This window comes from Dromiciops gliroides, chromosome 1, assembly GCF_019393635.1.
Source record: "Dromiciops gliroides isolate mDroGli1 chromosome 1, mDroGli1.pri, whole genome shotgun sequence".
NCBI classification, from domain to species: Eukaryota; Metazoa; Chordata; class Mammalia; order Microbiotheria; family Microbiotheriidae; genus Dromiciops; species Dromiciops gliroides.
Window position 1 is genome coordinate 294,038,718 of NC_057861.1, and position 18,495 is coordinate 294,057,212.

General features: G+C 37.9%; 1 protein-coding gene across 1 annotated transcript in view; it reads right to left on the reverse strand.

The window, feature by feature from the left end:
- Positions 1-4,122: 4,122 nt before the first annotated feature.
- MRPS28 (mitochondrial ribosomal protein S28) overlaps positions 4,123-18,495 on the reverse strand; it is a 171,054-nt gene continuing 156,681 nt past the window's right edge. Inside the window, 1 exon segment of the mRNA XM_043975685.1 lies at positions 4,123-4,430. Coding sequence (XP_043831620.1) covers positions 4,259-4,430 — 172 coding nt within the window. The 3' untranslated portion in view covers positions 4,123-4,258.

Consider the following 18,495-nt stretch of genomic DNA (forward strand, 5'->3'; position numbering starts at 1 on the left):
CATATAAAAAACCAATACAAGACCTCAAATGAAGGCAAATTCTTATAGTCTAGCTTTCCTCCCTTTTTTATCTCTGAGAGTTTCTAATTTGAATACTACCAACTCTTAACATTGAACCACACAATCACAGAGTTGGAACCTAGAGGTAATCTTGCACTTTCTCATACATGAATGCCTTCAACCATGTTTCTGACAAAGGGTTGTCTACCCGTTTAATACCTGCAGTAAAGGAGCTTGCTTATGTTATTAGGCAGCTCATTTCATTTTCATGTTCTTATTTTTGCATAGTTCTTCATCATGGTAAGTCTTGTAATTTTCTTGTTTGTTTTTTTTTATACATTCCAATAATTACTCTTCATTTTCTCTTCTGGAACTAGAAAGAAAAAGTCCAATGTCTTACATATAGGAGCCCTTCAAATATTTAAAGGCAGGTATTATGCCAACATCTTCCCCTCAACTATTTTCTCCTCTAAACTGGGCATTCCCAGTTCCTTTTAGGCATGATTCCTTGTTTGGCTCAGTTCCCAATTCTCTTATCCTGGTTGCTCTCTGGATACACTGTCAAGAAGGATTTATTAAGTACTTACTATGTGTCAGGCACTGTGCTAAAAAGTACTGGCTATATTAATCTGAGTCAAAAAAAGATATTCCCTTCTCCCAAGGACCTTACTTTCTTTTTCTTTTTTAGTGAGGCAATTGGGGTTAAGTGACTTGCCCAGGGTCACACAGCTAGTAAGTGTTAAGTGTCTGAGGCCGGATTTGAACTCAGGTACTCCTGACTCCAGGGCTGGTGCTCTATCCACTGCGCCACCTAGCTGCCCCTGGACCTTACTTTCTAACAGGGGAAGATAACGCATAATAAGGAAGCTGAAACAGTGTGTGTGTGTGGGAGGGGGAAAAGATGAAGGTATGCTGAATTGGAGCAGAAGTACAGCCTGGAGAAGAGTTAAGACAAGGTTGGCCTGGGCATCATTCTTAAAATGGAGGTTCTGAAAGGAACCAACTAATCCAAAAGAAAAGTCTGGGATGAGGGAGTAGAAGGTACCTGCAATGTGTGGAGTTCAGAGTGAAGTGAACTTCCAGTATGAAAAGGTTTCGATGGCATAGTAGAGAAAGTCTGGAGGATAGTTCAAAGTGCAGCTTAGAGAGCTTTTTTGGCTATTCATTTGGAAGTTCTTTTTTTAAAATGAATATAAGAAATGCAATGCTAATTCATATCAGTGCTCCAAGAAGCCCAGAATTCTCTTAGAGGCACACCAAAAAAAGGTTTATTTTCTCTAATGTCAATTTCAGGATGTTAGAGATAAACCTTACAAATCTCTGGGTTTCTTTAGAAACTCAATAGGAGGGGGCAGCTAGGTGGCGTAGTGGAAAGAGCACTGGCCCTGAATTCAGGAGGACCTGAGTTCTAATCCAGCCTCAGACACTTGACACTAGCTGTGTGACCCTGAGCAAGTCACTTAATCCCTGTTGCCTTGCAAAAAAAAAAAAGAAACTCAATAGGAATTTATCAACTATGAATTAATCTAAACCATTCTTGAAACAGTATTTTCAAGGGTGAGACCTGGAGAGCACAGTTGGTGTTCATATCACAAGTTCATAGAGTTGAAAGGGACATTAGAGGTTCAACTCCCCTATTTTATAGATTAGAAAACTGAGGCCCAGAGAAATTGTGACATTGTTGCCAAATGACAGAAATGGCTTCAGAAGAGAAAAGCATATTTGGGAAGTAAACAGTGGGTGTCTGAGAAAGGGACATACAGACCAGTGGTCTCAAGACTTTTTGTATGATGCATTCTTTAAGTAATAATGTCTGAGCATTTATCTACAAGGTATACACACACATACATATATATGTATATATGTAAGTACTGGGCTAATTATACACATGTGCACATGTGTATATGTGTGTGTGTGTGTGTGTGTGTGTGTGTGTGTGTGTGTGTGTGTATATATACACCAGAAAATAGAAATTTAAAAGGTTGATCTCCTAGAGTCACTAGGGAGTCACTGGATTTAATTTGAAAAAGGGACTCACATGGTTCAACTAATAATGCCTTAGGGAAATAATTTTTTACAGGTGTGTGGAGGTTGGATTGGACAAAGGAAAGTCTTGCTCATAGTAAAGACTTTTAAGAATTAGATGGCAAAAACATGGTGGGAGAGGATTTGGGTGAAGATTAATAGAAGTAATATTGTCATCAGAGCATATTACAAACTAGCCACATTGAAGAAGAAAAATGTAGTGACAGGTAATGCCAACAGCTGAAAATCTTCTAGAGAAGGCTCTCTCTCTCTCATGCAGAAGAATTAAAAATTATTTTCTTTCATGAAAATTTCATCTGTCAAAATTTGGAAGAACCAATGAGGGAAATGATATTCTGGATCTGATTCTTATCAACAAGCAAAAACTGGTGGTTAGACTGTGTAAAGAATTAATTGTTATTTGAGGTTTTTATGACCCCATCTTTTGGCTAGAATTAAAAAAAAAAACCCTGGTTTGCGCACTGGCCTGGGGTTCAGGCCAGCGCCTCTGCAAACAGCACAGTACTCCACCCACTGGTTGTAGCGGTCGCCATGGGCTGGCACCTCACATCATCACCACTTGCCAACACCTACATGGGCCTGGCAAAATTATAATGACTGGAGGTCCAGTGAGGGCAGTCATGTGACTATCAGTCAGGGCTGCCAGCCAATTAGCTTGGGGCCCTGTGTGGTCAGCCTGGGGTTCAGCTATTTCCCAATTAATGGGCATCCCCTCAAATTACAATTCTTTGCCACAACAAAAAGACCTGCTATGAATATTTTGTCCCTTTTCTTTTCTTTTGATCTCAATCCTTTGGGCATAACTCCAAATTGCTCTCCAGAATGGTTGGACCAGTTCACAACTCCAACAGTTCATTAGTATCCCTATTTTTTCTACATTCTCTCTAGCATTTGTAATTTTCCTTTTCTGTCATGTTAGCCAATCTGATGGATGTAAGGTAGTGCCTCAGAGCTGTTTTAATTTGCGTTTCTGTATTCAGTAGTGATTTAGAGCATTTTTTCATATGACTTAATCTTCTTCTGAAAACTGTTTATATGCTTTGACCATTTATCAATTGGAGAATGGCTCTTATTTTTATACTTTTAGCCCAGTTCCCTATATATTTGAGAAAGAAGATATTTAATCGACCTAATTTTGGCTGCATTGGTCTTGTTTTTGCAAACCCTTTTTAATTTCATGTAATCAAAAGTATCCATTTTACCTCGTGTGATCCTTTCTTGTCTTGTTTGATCCATAGATCTGCATAAATCTCCATAGATTTGACAGCTAATTTCCCCCATGCTTTCCTAATTTGCTTGTTACCTTTTATGTACCTACTTATAAGTTTTTTTCAGTTTCCCCAAATTCTTTTTTTTTTTTTTTGGTGAGGCAATTGGGGTTAAGTGACTTGCCCAGGGTCACACAGCTAGTAAGTGTCAAATGGCTGAGGCCGGATTTGAACTCAGGTACTCCTGACTCCAGGGCCGGTGCTCTATCCTTCCCCAAATTCTTAAGAACTTCCAATATATCAACAATAATACTTAAGAATTTTCTTTCTTCTTTCTTTCTTTCTTTCTTTCTTTCTTTCTTTCTTTCTTTCTTTCTTTCTTTCTTTCTTTCTTTCTTTCTTTCTTTCTTTCTTTCTTTCTTTCTTTCTTTCTCTCTCTCTCTCTCTCTCTCTCTCTCTCTCTCTCTCTCTCTCTCCTTCCTTCCCTCCTTCCTTCCTTCCTTCCTTCCTTCCTTCCTTCCCTCCCTTCCTTCCTTCCTTCCTTCCTTCCTTCCTTCCTTCCTTCCTTCCTTCCTTCCTTCCTTCCTTCCTTCCTTCCTTTCTCTCTCTCTCTTTCTCTTGTGGGGCAATGAGGGTTAAGTGACTTTCCCAGGGTCACACAGCTAGTTAATGTCAAGTGTCTGAGGCTGGATTTGAACTCAGGTCCTCCTGAATCCAGGGCCAGTGCTTTATCCACTGTGCCACCTAGCTGCCCCAATTTTTTATCTTTTTTTAATTCTTAAGAAATTAAAAAATATATTATCATCACTGTAAGGAAGAGTGGTTAAAAGAAAAAGGGTCAAGAGAAAAAAATACTGATAAGTAGTGATTGCAATTACAGCTTTTATTTATGCAGATTTGCATCTTATAATAATTTCTTCATTCCCAGTGCATTGTACTAATTACACATTTGATGAATATCTGAGTTTAACAAATGGTCTCTGAACTTTTGAAATCACCAAAGTTTATTTGTCTTTTGAACTTTCTTCCTTTGACTTTGTGTCTCTACCATCATGGATTCCCAAAAGCACAGCATCGGCTTCTAGTAAAGTTGTATCTGTTTTTGCTCCCAAGAACCTGGATGTGAGTTCAAGATCCAACAGTCGCAGGCGTACTCTGACTCCTTTCTGATATTTTCTAAATAGTAAAGGGGGAGGGGAGAGGAGAAATAGAGGGGAAAAAATTATATTAGTTTTACATGTCATTTTGTGAACAATTAATTTAAAAATCAAAGCCAAGGGCATTTAAACTGGTAATGGCACAGAAGAATTAACTATGGCAACCTCAACATAATACTTAATGTAAATTGGCTCCTGAGATTATAGATTTAAACCAAGAAGGCACCTCAGAGGTCATCTAATCCAACCACTTCATTTTACAGATGAGAAAAGTGAGGCCCTATGAGGTTAAGGGACTTGTCCAAGGTCATTCAGGTAATCTGTCATTGTCAGAGGTGGACCCAGGTCCTCTAACTCCATAACAACAGCGACTTCCAGTGTACCATCCCTAAAGAGTTTCTATGAAGCATACCCTAGGACCACTGGCTAGCACTGCTGTACCCATGCCTTTTCATCTTAAAGCTTAATTTTTCTGATTAAATAACTCATTTATAAACATGCATTTCTGGCTGAAGTGTGGCACAAGTTAGAGCTGTATAGGAGTATTTTTAATTTAATTTATACTTAATTTGTGATTTAATTTAATTCCATTTTAAAGTCAGACTTTTAATGAAGAAAAAATTTCAGATAGATACTTTAAAATCTGCCTACAATTCAAACATGATTTTAAAGGTAAATTCTGCAAATTACACAAGAGCAAAAGGAACAGGAAAGCAAGAGCAAATTGCTAATGCACAAAACTGTTGATAATACATTGCATTATTATGAAAAATATGTGTAGCCATATGGTCATTATGGCTCAATCTATAGCAATTGTACATATAACATAATTCTGGCTGAAAGCTATTTGATAAATAATCCCCTTTAAAAATACTACTAAATAGAAAGTGGAAAACATTTCATTAACTGTGAAAAGCTACTTTTATTAAGTGAACTAACTTAATGGTAAATTAAAAAAAAAATACTTAGAGCACAGATTTAGAGTTTGAAGGGATATTAGGATGTCTCTAGTGTCCCCCCCCCCCATTTTATTGATGAAGAATGGAGGCCCAGACAGGTTAAATGACTGGCCCAAAGTCACAAAGGTAGTTAAGTAGTAGAGCCAGGATTTGAACCCAGGTCCTTTGACTCCAAATCCAGTACTCATTCTATCATACTTGGGTGGGCTGAAAAAGTAAAAATCTTTTAAGTTTAATATAGTTCGAGTTCATTTCATAAAATCTGAAAATAAGCAAATGATTTAAAAATATTTCAAAGGGAATAAAATTTTTTAGGTAAGCATTTTTAAAAGCATGACATTCCTGGTCAATGTAAAATTAGTCTACTCATTTACCCACCTATGCCTTGCATTTTCCTAAACAACCTAAATAATCTTGGGCTTTTTATTAATTTTCATTTTCTTTTGCGGGGCAATGGGGGTTAAGTGACTTGCTCAGGGTCACACAGCTAGTAAGTGTTAAGTGTCTGAGGCCAGACCTGAACCCAGGTACTCCTGAATCCAGGGCCAGCACCTTAACCACTGCGCCGTCTAGCTGCCCCTTAATCTTGGGCTTTTTAAAGAGAACATAAAGATTTGAATAGTACAAATATTAAGTGAAACTTCAAATTTTTTGTATTGTGGTAGAAAAATTCAATATTATGTTTTAGGCACAAGCCTCCCAGATATAAGTTTATTAATTAAATTAATTTTAAATGAATTAATTTTTCCCTGCTTAGAGCAGAGAAAAAAGTGCAAAAGGGCATAGTTTCCTTTAGAAATCTCTCTCACATAAGCCAATTGAGTTATAATTTTATAATATTTCCAAAGTCAAAATTAATATCACAATATGATAGAACATAATTATGGAGCCTAGATGTAAGTTCTTTTAGTTGGGATTCATCAAAGAGGATAATTTTGATACTCCTAGAGAATCATTCTCCTAAAAGTATCCCAATTCCCCTTTACTCCTAAGTATTCTCCTTTCCACCTGGCAAAGGTGAATTCAAGGTATACTTCTATATTAGCTGAATTAATCAAAGACTTCTTTCTCTTAGTATGATCGTTACCCTTATCACTTCAATGATGAGTCCTTACTGAGCTCAACAGGACTCTCCTTTTGATACTAGTTAGGTCTTCGACACAAATGGTTTTAAAATATTTCAATGCAGGATATTGTTTTGGAATTGATAGTTAAAGAAAGAGGAATAAGGGTTTCTCTTTCAGATTAGCCCAATTATTTCAGATTAAACTACTGTCATAATGTTATTTTGTGATATTTAGCCCAAAGACAGGGCTAGGGAAGAACATGCCATTTTGTTTCCAGGGTTCCCCCTTCCATCCTTTTTCTCTAAATTAGAAGATTCATCCCATAGGATTAATTTATGTTCACCATTTTACTTCAAGGATCTTTATTTTTCATCATTCTAGAACTCCCTCCACAAATTAGTAAATGGTCTTCAACAATAACTAGTCAATAAATTAATCACTCTGTGGTTAATAGAATGAAGGTTCCAAAGGCTCTACTAAATGGAAGGGTAAAATGGGATAGGAATGCAGAGGAATAATGTAGATTACAGGGATGAATGTAAAGGAACTGGGATACTTTGAGACTTTGTGTCCACTTTATAAAATAGATTTTGCTCTTTGTTCAATTATATAGATGCTAAAAGCATAAGAAAATAAAAGTGACTCAGGACAGAAAAGAACCTTTATCCTCTATTATTAACTGGACTTTATATTAAAATTGTACCCTTCCCCCAGAAAATTACTTCATATATATTTTGCATTTAACTTTCTATATTCATTTCCCCCCAAAAAAGTAAGCTCTTTGAGGGAAGGGGTTGATTTTTTTCTTTTTCAAGTGTTTTTGTATTCCTTGTGCCAAACACAATGCCTGCTAATATTTTTTGAAATTACTTCAACTGAATTAGTCCTGAGCAAGGTTTTCTAACATATTTTTCATTATCTTCCCCTATGATTTGTTGCACCCAAATCACTGAGTAATAAAGTAGATGTTGATTTGAGTTTTTTGGTAGGATTTCTTTATGTCCCCATTCCCTGTAACAGATTTTAGCACAAAGACTACAATTACTTTCATATTGTTGGGGGTTTTTGTGGGGTTTTTTTGGGCAAATATTTATCATGAAGGAGCAGCTAGGTGCCACATTGGATAGAGTACTGGGCCTGGAGTCAGGAAGACTCATCTTCCTGAGTTCAAATATGGCCTCAGACATTTTTAGCTGTGTGACCCTGGGCAAGTCACTTAATCCTGTTTGCCTCAGTTTTCTCTTCTGTTAAATTATTAGGAGAAGGAAATGGCTAACCACTCTCGTATCTTTGCCAAAAAGCCCCAAATGGGGCCATGAAGAGTTGGACACAAATGAAACGACTGAACAGGAAGAAGAAATTTATCATGAGTCTTTTTGCAAATATACACAGTTGGCGACCACGAAGGGACTGCCAACCCCCCCCCCCCAACCTTCTGATCTTCATGTTGGGCCAGAAATTTTATGTTTGTAAGTTTCTCCTATTTTCATTGATTTTTATGTGCCTGTCTCTTTAAATTTTCAATTGGGTTTCATCTACTTGCTAAGTACCTACTTTTCTCTAACTTTAGTCTGGTTAATCAGACAAATAGTGGATAAGATCATGTTAATGCTTCATTTTTGTGGATTTTCTATTTTGATTTATCTTTACTTGCTTTTGCCTTTAATTAATAACTTTATAAAGCTTTGGTATTATGAAAGGACCAACAGAGAAAAGCAGGCTCGTGGCGGAGGACTTGAGGAAGAACCTGACCAGGCTGGAACTCTAGGCTAGATAGGCCTTTTCTTAAACTTTCTGAACTCCATGTGAATACCTGGTATGCTTCAATAAATGCTTAATGCCTAAAGATTGGTGCTAAAGTTTCTAATTTAAGGCAACCACACATTAGATTTTTTTAGACATCACATTTAGATTTTAAACATCATAGTTGTTTTATCCTCACAACTCTGGGAAGTAAGAGTTATAATTGTCCTAATTTTACAGATGTGGAAACTAATATAGAGATGAAGTATCTTGTCCAGCATCTCATAATCAGACAGTCTCTGAGACGACATTTAAACTCCTGTCTTCTGACTTAAGGCCCTGTGTTTTATCCATTGTGCCAACTAGCTGCCTTAATACTATTTATTCAAGGGGCATCTAGGTAGCACAGTGGATAAAGCACTGGCCCTGCATTCAGATGGACCTGCATTCAAATGTGGCTTCAGTCACTTGACACTTACTAGCTGTGTGACCCTGGGCAAGTCACTTAACCTTTATTGCCCCACAGAAAGAAAAAAAAATACTATATATTCAAGTGTCCCATGAAATGATGCTTTTTGTTGCCTTTGGATACAGAATAAAACCAATCCTTTATTATCCTAGGACACTGTGCTTTGCTACCTATCCTGCCATATAACACCCTGAGGACTTCCTGGCTTTTCTCACACTCCTTGGGCTAAGATCTTTCCAATGTGTCGTCTTCCCCGATTAGACAGCAAGCTCCTTGACAACAGAGCCTATCAAGGCGATGGAATTCAGGGGGACCTTTTTCACAATCCATATCTACATGTTTGGTTTTAGAAAACTATGTATTCTGGCAATGTAATTTGTGGTTACTTTTTTTGTATTATAGCTTGGAAAAATGTGTTCAATTCCCCTGCACTATTTATGTCTCTTTATTTCAAGTTTCTCTTGTTCCATTTGATGAAGCTTAAAAAGTAGCAGTAATGAGAACTCTTTCTTTGGATGGTCTATCGTTTTTCAGTAATCATCTGTCATATGTTGACTATGATAATATCAGGGTAAATGATTTTAAAAGACACAAATTGATCAGTGAAGTAACCAATCTGATTCCCAATCAGATCAAGAAGCATTTATTAGGGACTTACTATGTATCAGGCACTTACTAAGCACTGGAGGTACTGTGGATTTCTGCCCTTGACAGAGAGATGTTGGACCAGCATAAGAATGGGACATTCATTTTTATACATACCAACGTGTGAACTTGTTTTGACTATACTTAATTAATTAAAGAGAGGGCTTTTGTTGGGGCAGAGGAAGAGTTTTAGGGGAGGTAGTGATAATGTTAACAAAAAAAGAAGAAAATAATGTAAATTTTAAAAATACACACAAGAATGCAAAAGGGAATTTAGAGGAAGGCCACAGAAAAGAAGGGTAGTGTGGGTACTATCATGTTAAATGTAATTATACTTGAGTATATACTTTAAAACCAAGCTTTAACAAACTACTTTGAAACACTTAGGTACCCTAATCAGAAGAATGACCAAGACACCAGAGGCCTAATGGTGAAACAGATTGCTCACCTTCTGATAGAGACGCAATGGACTCAAAATTCAGAATGAGATATACATTTTTGGACACAGCCAATATGAGGGATTTGTTTTGTTTAACTTTGCATTTTTGTTTCAAAGAATTTTGTTATTCTTTTTTTTCTTTTCTTTTCCTGTGAGGGGAGGTGGGAGGGAAAGAAAATAACTGCTTTTTAATGGATAAAAATGTTACAAAAACAAGGCGTACATTAGAAGTGTCAAACATGGGTGGTGTGAGATTTAAAATTGGATATAAGAACATTAGTTTGTCACGGTCTCCTCCCCAAAAGGGGTGGTCCTTCAAAAACCACTTTACCACAGTGGGCTGCATGTGGCCCTCAATACTCCTGAGCAGACTGAACCAGATCAAATGTAACTGGGAAATATTTCACACAGTAAATAAAAAAACAATAAAACATAGATAATACTAAGGCATGGTTTTCTATGTCAATATGCAACCTATAGGGATCCTTTCACATTTTGACTTATGTATGGTTTAGTGGCCCAGTTTCTATTTGACACCTCTGTTGTACACAAAAGTCATTGTTTCGTGTATTAACTTCAGTTCTTTTGACAGCATATGGAAATGTTCATGTTCACTAATGCTTGTCAAGTTAAAAGAAAACTTAAAAAGTCATTTGACTAAATAACTTTGTCCAAAAATAATCTAAAAACACTTGGGACTCCAGTGATGATAGAGTATAGAATAAAGAAGTCATTCTAGTTGTATAGGTTTAATTATTAGAAGTTTCCTAGAAGACGTAAACTTTAGATTATTAAAATCTGGTTCAAATCTGGCTTTAAATTTCTAGTTCACCTTTTGTTTGTAAACATTTATGTTTTAAATATATTATAAATGTAATGTTCTAAAAAAAGGAAAACCCAAATTTTGTGGAAATGAATAAGAATATACTCATCTTCTATGGTGTGGAAAAAACATTCAACAAGGACATATAGTCTAAACATCCTAGCATGAACCACTGTGTAATTAGAAATATCATCTGTTATACAAACTAATATCACAACATGAATGTAATGTCATGCTGGATTGGGTCAGCTTTTAAACCAGAGGTTGTTAATTTAGGGAAAGGGATCTGTGGATAGATTTCAAAATAAATGTTTAGATGGCAAAAAGTTACATCTTTATTTTACAAACATCTACCTGAAATTACCATTGTTCAGAGAAGGGTTCACAGACTTCACCATACTGTCAAAGAGGTCCAGGACATTAAAAAAAGGTTGAGAACCCTTCAGTGATTTTGAGAGTGGGCATCAAAGCAAGTTACTTTTTTTTTTTTTTTTGGTGAGGCAATTGGGGATTAAGTGACTTGTCCAGGGTCACACAGCTAGTAAGTGTCAAGTGTCTGAGGCTGCATTTGAATTCAGGTCCTCCTGAATCCAGGGCCGGTGCTTTATCCACTCAAAGCAAGTTACATTAAAGAACACAGGTGTCTACCATAATTCAAAAGGACTGTGAATTTAAAATTAAAAAAAAAAAAATTAGATGAGCCTCTTTTTCCAGCTTCTCTTAAATTATTATGAAATTTGATTCTATCTAATCCTCGACAGCATGGTATAGAGCTAACAATAGTACTTATCTCAGATATGTAGTGAGGATCCAGTGACAAAATATATGCAAAATGCTTTGCAAACTTTCAAGTGCCATATAAAGCCCATATGAAGTGCTCCCATTTGCTAGCCACCATTATTAATGGTAAGAGTCCTATGTTTGAAATCACAAGGCCCTGGATGAAATGCTAGCTATGCCACTTTAAATACTTTGTGACCTTGGTCAAACAATGATATATAAAGTCCAGTATAACACTAAATTATATGATTTTATGGTTCCTTCTTGAATCTCTTTATATTTTCACCATGTATCATCTCAAGTATCAGCAGTTCTATGGGCTTACTCTCCATTGTGGAAGGGAGGACTTTTTATTTTTCTCAATACAGTACCACTCTCAATAAGGCTTTCTGCCTTAAAAGAGAAGCCTCCAGATCAAGATGAATACACAAATGGAATGAGTAAGCTATTATTTGCCCTACACATCTCCTTCAAGATTTTACAGAGGCTAAGCATGGACTACTGTCCCCTTCCCCAGTCTTCTTTCTAGACTGGGGGGCTATGTTTTTCCCTCCCTTAGTATGCACTATTTGTATAATCAGATTAAGTTGGAGACAGATCTAGAACAAGTCCATTTTTTACTTATCTATTAATTTGTTTGGTTCTTTTTTATAAAATGCCAAAGGTTTTGTATAGGGTTCTATTGCCTACGTAGTATGTTTATTTAATTTTTTGTCTTTATTACAGTTATTAAGTCTACAATGAAAAAATAATACTATATTGAAGATTGATTTTTTTTAATGGAAGTTTTTCAAAATGGAAAAGAAGCTTATTCTATTATTTTTGGGGGGAATGTTTTAAAACATTTTAATTTATGTATATATGTGTATGCTATCGTTTTACTGATATCTTTTTATGCCAGTCATTTTCCTATTGTCCTTTTCCCATCATTCACTTTGAACCTCCTCTTGTAACATATATTTTGCTCACACACACACACACACACACACACACACACACACCCTTCTAAACTCTGAACTTGGAGAAGTAGGAATGAATGATAGCTGAATCTGCATGATTTAAGACACCCACCTTTCACTGCTGGAATTGTAATGGAATCCAGCTGTCTGTAACCTATCACTTTTCTCCTCCTGAGGAGACCAGTTTAGATGCAGGGTAGTCGTAGAGGGGCTACTGGGATATAGACTCATGCAAGCCTAGGTGTGGGCACCACATTAAATTCAGAGCAGCCACTAAAGGTTTTTGGCCTCCCCAAATGCCCCTTAAACTCATCCCTCAGGGGTGCCCAAGGAATTGGTTCAAGTGTTCCATCAGCTCTAGGCCTTATTTCTGTTATCATGCTGAATGATCCTGGTATCAACAGTAAAGTATCAACTTTAATTTTAAGTCCTCCTTTAATGTTTCGTGGTAGCATAGAGGTCATCTAGGGCTCTTGATAACTATTGTCATGGAGCACAAGCTATGGTAAGTTCTACTAAGCAGGAAAGGCTTTTAGCAAGGGCTTGGTATGTCTGCTGTTCAAGAATCAACCTATGTGAATTTTGAGAAATTCACCATCAACTCATGAAGATCATCCACTAGGAGGTAGAGAGGTTATAATCTGTGTTGGTGAAGGAATACTCATATTAAAGAACTTATGGATTTTGGAAATGTCACAGTAAGTACATATTATATAAACATTTATACATACATACATACATCTGGATTCACAAGTTAATAGTATTAGAGCTAATAGAGACCACAGAGATGACCTGGTGACATCAAAGAATTAGAGGAACAGATCTTTTTATTATTAATTTTTTCCTTAAAGTGACAAGCCATCCCCTGAATATATTAAAATATAAAGTTGGGGTGGCTAGGTGGCGTAGTGGATAAAGCACTGGCTCTGGATTCAGGAGTACCTGAGTTCAAATCCAGCCTCAGACACTTGGCACTTACTAGCTGTGTGACCCTGGGCAAGTCACTTAACCCCTATTGCCCTGCCAAAAAAACAAAAACCAAAACAAAAAAAAACCAAAACATGAAGTTATCCTCAAAGGGAATGAGGGAACAGGAAATGATAAACTATTTTAGGTTTATAAAAAGATTGTCCCAATTTGTGTCCTTTCTACTCATTTGACCTTTGACTAAACTACTGCCAAGTAAAGTCTCACAGGGAGGTCTCAGTGAGACAACTGTCCACAAAATTATGGGGGGGAAAGCATAATTTGGGGATTCTAAGCAAACGGAAAGGCATTGGTTAGGTAGTAAGGTAACTAAAAATTTAACTCAATACCTAATATAACTAGTTCTCCTAATGTAATTAAATAGAACTATTTTCCATTTAAATTACTAAAGCAATGCTTCCCCGACCCTCAATCCTAACGAAATAAGGTTCCTAATCTGTTTTTCCTCTTCTGATTAGATAAGTGACAACATTTTTTAAATTATGTGTCATCTTCTATGGCTATCTTCCTGGATTATTTTCTTTGGAAATATTAAAACATCATAGCATATACATAACAAATATAGATAAGCACTGTAACACATTTAAGAGACAGAGGAAAAGGGAAGAGAATAAGCACCAGGCACTTCGTTAAAATGTTGTGGGTTTTTTTTTTTTTTTGCAGATATCTTATTTGATCCTCACGATGGAGGTAGGTGCTATTATAATCCCCATTTTTTGGTTAAGGAAACTGAAACTGAGTGACTTGCCCAGAGGTGGGCACAGTCTGTAAGAATATATTATGTAAACGTGTATATACAAATATATTCATGAGGCTGAACTGAACTCAATTCTTCTAACTCCAGGCTCTGCATTCTATCCAATGCAACATCATCTGCCTCTTCCCTCTGACTGCTTATCCTATTCCCATACTCCTTAAAGAAGTGGTTCAGGGGATAAAGCACTGGCCCAGGATTCAGGAGGACCTGAGTTCAAATCCAGCCTCAGATACTTGACACATACTAGCTGTATGACCCTGAGCAAGTCACTTAACCCTCAATGCCCCACCAAAAAAAAAAAAAAAGAAAGAAAGAAAGAAAGAAAAAAAGTTACTCTTCCAAACTCCTTGAGAATATGAATTATTTCACTCTTTGCATGTCTACCCCCAGTACCAAGGACAGTACCCGGAATGTAGTAGGTGCTGAATCAATGCTCACTCCCTCTTTCAGTGTTTTCCTATTCTCCTGGTCCAACCGCCTTTTTTTGCTTCTTTGCCTCCCTATTCAGGTGAACATTGTGATCAGTTGTTTTAATGATATACTCCCTTGATATATGAACCATGACAATCTTTAACCCTGGGTAATGCTCACAATCTGCCTTCTATGCTTCTAGGCTGCCGAGTAAGTAGTGCTGGAGAAAGTCATGAAATCAATCTTGGGACACAGGCAGTCGGCTAATAAACATTTATTAAGCTCCTATTAAGTGTCAAGAAAAAGGCAGTCCATGATCTTGAGAAGCTTTGCCTAATGGGAGGAAAAACCATGAGAACAACTGTGTATGAATAAGATATACAGGATAAACTGGAGATAATCAACAAAGGGAAGACTCTGCCATAAAAAGGAGACTGGGAAGAGAGACCATTCCAAGAATGGGGAATAGCCATTGAGAATGCCTGGAGCTAAGAGATGGAGTATATTGTGTAAGAAATAGCTAGGAAGTCAGTGTGACTGGATCACAGAGTACAAAGAGTAAAGTAAAGTGTAAGGAGACTGGAAAGGTTGTGGCAGGGGAGAAGGGCAGGTTATGAAGGGCTTTGAATGCCAATCACAAGAATGTATATTTTATGCTAGAGGTGAGAGGTAGCCAGTGGACTTTACTGAATGGAAGGTAATGTGTTCACATCTGTATTTCAGGAAGATCACTTTGGCAGCTGAGTGGTTGGAAGAGGCTTGTGGCGGACAGATAAAATAGCAGGCTACTTCAGTAGTCCAGGCATGAGGTGATGAAGGTAGTGGCAATATCACTGGAGAAAAGGGGGGGGGCATATTCAAGAGATGATGCAAAGGTACAATCAATAGAACTTATTAGCAAAAGATTAGCTATGGGGGTTGAGAAAGTGAGGAATTTATAATGACACCTAGGTTGTGAGGCTGGAGACTAGGAGGATAGTAGTACCCTTGACAGTAATAGGAAATTAGGAAGAGTGAAGGGTTTTGGAAGAAAGATGAGTTCAGTTTTGGACATACTGAGTGTAAGATGTCTATGAGACATCCATTTTTAAATATCCTAAAGGCAAGTGGAGTTCTGAAACTAGAGGAGATTAGGACTGCATAAGTAGATCTAAGAATCATGAGCAATGAGAGAACTGAATCCATGGAAGCTGATGAGATCACCAAGTGATTCAGAGTTTAATGGAAGAAGATAAGTGGGACTAATACTGAGCCTTTTGGAACACTCGTGGTTAGCAGACATGATATGGGTGAAGATCTAGTAAAGGATATTGAAAAGTGGTCAGAGGGGTAGGAGAAGAACCAGGATAGAATAGCATCATGAAAATGTAGAGAAAAGTTAGTATTGAGGAGAAGAAAATGACTGACAGTGTCAAAAACTACAGTGGGGTCAAGAAGGACAAAGATGGAGAAAAGAACATTAGCTTTGGCAATTAAGAGATCATTGTCAGGGCAACTAGGTGGGGCAATGGATCCAGCACTAGGCCTTTCACTGGGAGGACCTGAGATAAAATCTGACCCTGGACACCTGCTTAGCTGTGTGATCCTGGACAAGTCACTTAACTCTAATAACCTCAAGAAAAAAAAAGGAATGAAGAGATCATTGCTAACACTGGAGGGAACAGTTTTGGTTGAATAATGAAGTTGGAAGCCAGACTGTAGAGTTAAGAAGAGCAAGAGATAAATAAGAGGAGGCACTGGTAATAGAGAAGTGGAAGAGATATAAAAGATAGATGACAGCTAGTGGGAGTGGATGGATCAGTTTTTTGAGGATGGGAGATGCATGGACATGTCTGTAGACAGGAGGGAAGCAGCCAGTAGAGAGGGTAAGACTGAAGCTATGTGAGAAAGTGGGGATGAGTTCAGGTGGGTTATCAACATTACTGGGCATAGGGGCTCAGAGTGGAGTCCTCTCAGGGAGTCCAGCTCAGGAGAGGGAACCAGTGGGGGGAATTGGTGGAATCATTTTTCACTCATTTCCTTACAGGTAAGACAGGCCAGAAGTTAGCGGAGGGAGGAAGCAGGAGGCAATGGCCTGTCTGTTGTCTGCAAGCAAGAAGAAGCCAGCCTAGGAGACTGACATAAGGGAATGCCATCTCTCTCTGATCCCCTGCAGGCAAGAAGCCTGCCCAGGAGAAATGCTCTCTCTCTTCCTGCAAGCTGGAGAAGGTCAGCCTAGGAGACTGACATAAGGGAATGGCATCTCTCTGTTCCCCTGAGAGCAAAACATCTTCATTTTCTTTAATATGTTTGAGTTCCCTCTCCATTCTGTTCATCCTTCAGTTTGTCCTTTAAAACATGTGTAAATCATTTTCACAAGGATTTTTTTCGAGAAGCAGTAACCCCCAACTCTTTACCCATTTATTTCCTATTGTGTATTTCTGGGCATTTCCTCATGTGAGTTTCTTCTTTCTTTGTCATGCCTGAAGTCCTTCATGGTGTTTTGTTTTACAATTTTATTTGGACTTTACAGACAGATTAAACTGAGGCTCAGAGAGATGGAATGATTTCCCCACAGGGTCTATTCAATGCCTTTTAGGAACACTTTGGGAAAAGGAGTGTATTCTTGGGGAGTTAGGCAGCTCAGGAGAGACCAGTGGGGGACACTAAGGCAATGGTGTCGCTCTCTCCCTTCCCTGCAGGCAAAGACAGAAGAGTTTTAAGGACAGCATAATGGAATAGTGCCTCTGTCCCTTGTAGTCAGGTAGGGACCGGCCCAGAAAATTACTCCTTTCATTTATTTGCATTATATTTAAGTGCAATCCCCATAACAACTCTCCCAAACATTTTGCTTTCTCCTTAACTCATTCCTGCCTAAAGCTCCTCACACAGAACATGAAAACACAAAAATTTCTTATCTTCAACCTTTTTTCATTCTCTCCTTGCCAAGCCTGACTCCTTAATCCTCCCTTCTCCTGACTCCTCCCAGGCCTTGCTCCATCAACCATTCCTCCCCATCACTTCTCTTTAATCTTCAATCTGCTCCAGAAGAAACAGAAGACTTTTCTACTTGGCCTAAAAATGCCCTACTTATAAAAAATTTGTCAACCCTCTGATCCCCTCAATCTACTTCCTTCCTTTCATGGTGAAACTTTTTGAAACAATAACCTATACTCACTGCTTTATCATACATGCCCTCTGTCCAATTTAGCTTCTTTCTTGAATACTTGGCTGAAACTTTTCTCAGTAACTTGAAATCCTAACCATCTATCTATCTTTCTTTCTTTTTGGTAAGGCAATTGGGGTTAAGTGACTTGCCCAGAGCCACACAGCTAGTACGTGTGAAGTGTCTGAGACCGGATTTGAACTCAGGGCCGGTGCTTTATCCACTGTGCCACCTAGCTGCCCCCTAACCATCTTTCAAGGCACAGCACAAATCTTATCTACTTAGTTGAAGATTTCCCAGATTCCTCTCAGCCAGAAGTGATCACTAACTCTTGCTAACCCCAAATGCACTGACCACACTCAACTCTGTGTTTTAGTTATTTGTGTACATTAAAAAAAAAAACCCTCTTCTGATGGGCCTCAGGCTCCTTATGGACTGGAATGAAATCTTATTCATCTTTAGAGCCTTTGCCAATTAGCACAGCAGGTGCTCTATTGAAATGTGCTGAATGGACAGAATAAGACACAGCATGGTCTAGTAAAAGGACAATGACCTAGAGTTATAATACCTGAATATGAGTCTAGGTTCTGTCACTCATTTCTTGGCCGTGTGGTTTGGGACAAGCTCCTTACCCTCACCTAGCTTTAGCTTCTTCATCTCCTAGATGGCTATAATGACACCTGACCTATCTACCTCTCAAGGTTATTACAGTATGGCATAGTGGAAAACAGCACCACATGTGGAACTAGAAGACCTGGCTTTGAATCCCACCTTTGATGCTTTCCTACCACCTGTGCGATCCTCCGCAAGTCATAGAACCTCTCCACATAAGGTTCCTTGTCTGTGAAATGAGAGGATTGGGCAAGACGATCTCTAAGGAGATTTCTAGTTTTTATTCTA